The sequence below is a fragment of the Myodes glareolus genome, chromosome 14 (assembly GCF_982192425.1).
Source record: "Myodes glareolus chromosome 14, mMyoGla1.1, whole genome shotgun sequence".
In the NCBI taxonomy this organism is placed as follows: domain Eukaryota; kingdom Metazoa; phylum Chordata; class Mammalia; order Rodentia; family Cricetidae; genus Myodes; species Myodes glareolus.
Window position 1 is genome coordinate 76,476,785 of NC_142039.1, and position 1,242 is coordinate 76,478,026.

General features: G+C 45.4%; 1 protein-coding gene across 1 annotated transcript; it reads right to left on the reverse strand.

Moving 5' to 3' along the window:
• Positions 1-242: 242 nt before the first annotated feature.
• Positions 243-1,006, reverse strand: LOC146892132 (trophoblast-specific protein alpha-like). Its single transcript, XM_085698904.2, has 3 exons — positions 890-1,006; positions 490-609; positions 243-395 (listed from the first exon to the last, which is right to left on the reverse strand). Exons 1-3 carry the CDS (start codon positions 1,004-1,006, stop codon positions 243-245), a joined length of 390 nt encoding a protein of 129 aa, XP_085555030.2.
• Between the last annotated feature and the right edge of the window lie 236 nt (positions 1,007-1,242).

A 1,242-nucleotide genomic window follows, 5' to 3' on the forward strand; every position in this document is an offset into this window, starting at 1 on the left:
CCTCCCCTGGAACACCTGCCCTTCAAGGACACCAGTCATGTTTAAAGCTCACCAAGAAGTACTTCTACACTGAGCAAGACAGGGCTGTCACCTACAAGCAGCTATCACCTCTAGCCACAATCCACAGGGCAGAACACTTCGTCAGATAGTGAGCTGTGTGCTGTTCCCCAGCTGACATGAGTGAGCACTTCAGCTCCTTCCTGGCTTCCCAGTGGGCAGTTCAGGGTGGGAATGTGACACCATCATACCTGATCCTGGACAGGAGTCCCATCACCACTCGCTGGTGAATATTCAGATTTAACGACATCACCAACTGGTTGTGTTTGAGCCTCCTTCTCCCCGTCAAACAATGGCAATAAAACTTCATCCATCAATTTTGTGAATTCGCCATCAGTCTTCATGGAAAAAGCAAATAAAACATTAAAAACCCACACACTGTAAAAATGTGAAGGAAGAAACATGGAGCTAAGCCACCCTAGCCACACTCACCAGGTCATCAAAGGCACTCATTTCTAGGTGGATGACATCCTCCTCCAGGCCATGTTCCTTATTGAAGACTTCAAGCTTCTTCACAAACTGGTCCCATAGCCCTCTTCTGTATTCTTCTTTCTAGGGATAATGTGACAGTATTTTGTTCATATTAACTACATACACAAGCTGAGCCAGTGGACCTGCTGTGGCAGACAGAGATGAGCCCTGGAGAGGGATCTCAGGAGCCATTCTCCATACCCTGCTTTTCAGCAATGCAGGTCACCTCGTTCGTGTTCATAGTATGCAACTTTAAGCAGTTCTTTGGTGACAGTTGACCCCATGACCTCTTTTATGTCTATGTACATCTAAGAAAAGGACTAGTTCTGAGATCCCTTTGGACAGTTCCCATGTTACCAACCGGCTTCTCAGTTGTTACTGTCTCCTCTTGATCTTTGACATCCAGAGTGACATCAGGGGATTCAGCAGCTGAGGCCACGGCCAAGCACAGGATGACTAGGAAGACAGCAGGATTCATGTCTCAAGTGCCTGGAGGAAAAAGGGAGAAATCCCCAGTTATATATTTCAAAGTTACTAAAATGTTTCCTTCTTTACTGAGATCCAATGGCAGATCATGACTGTTTGAATGCTTCCAAGTATTTATCTAAGCAATATGTTAAAGTATAAAGATGCGATTTGTTGAAGAAAACATCTGGAGGTATTTGTTAGACCACCAACTTGAGTAGCTGCTCATGGCTGCAGGCATGGAAACAG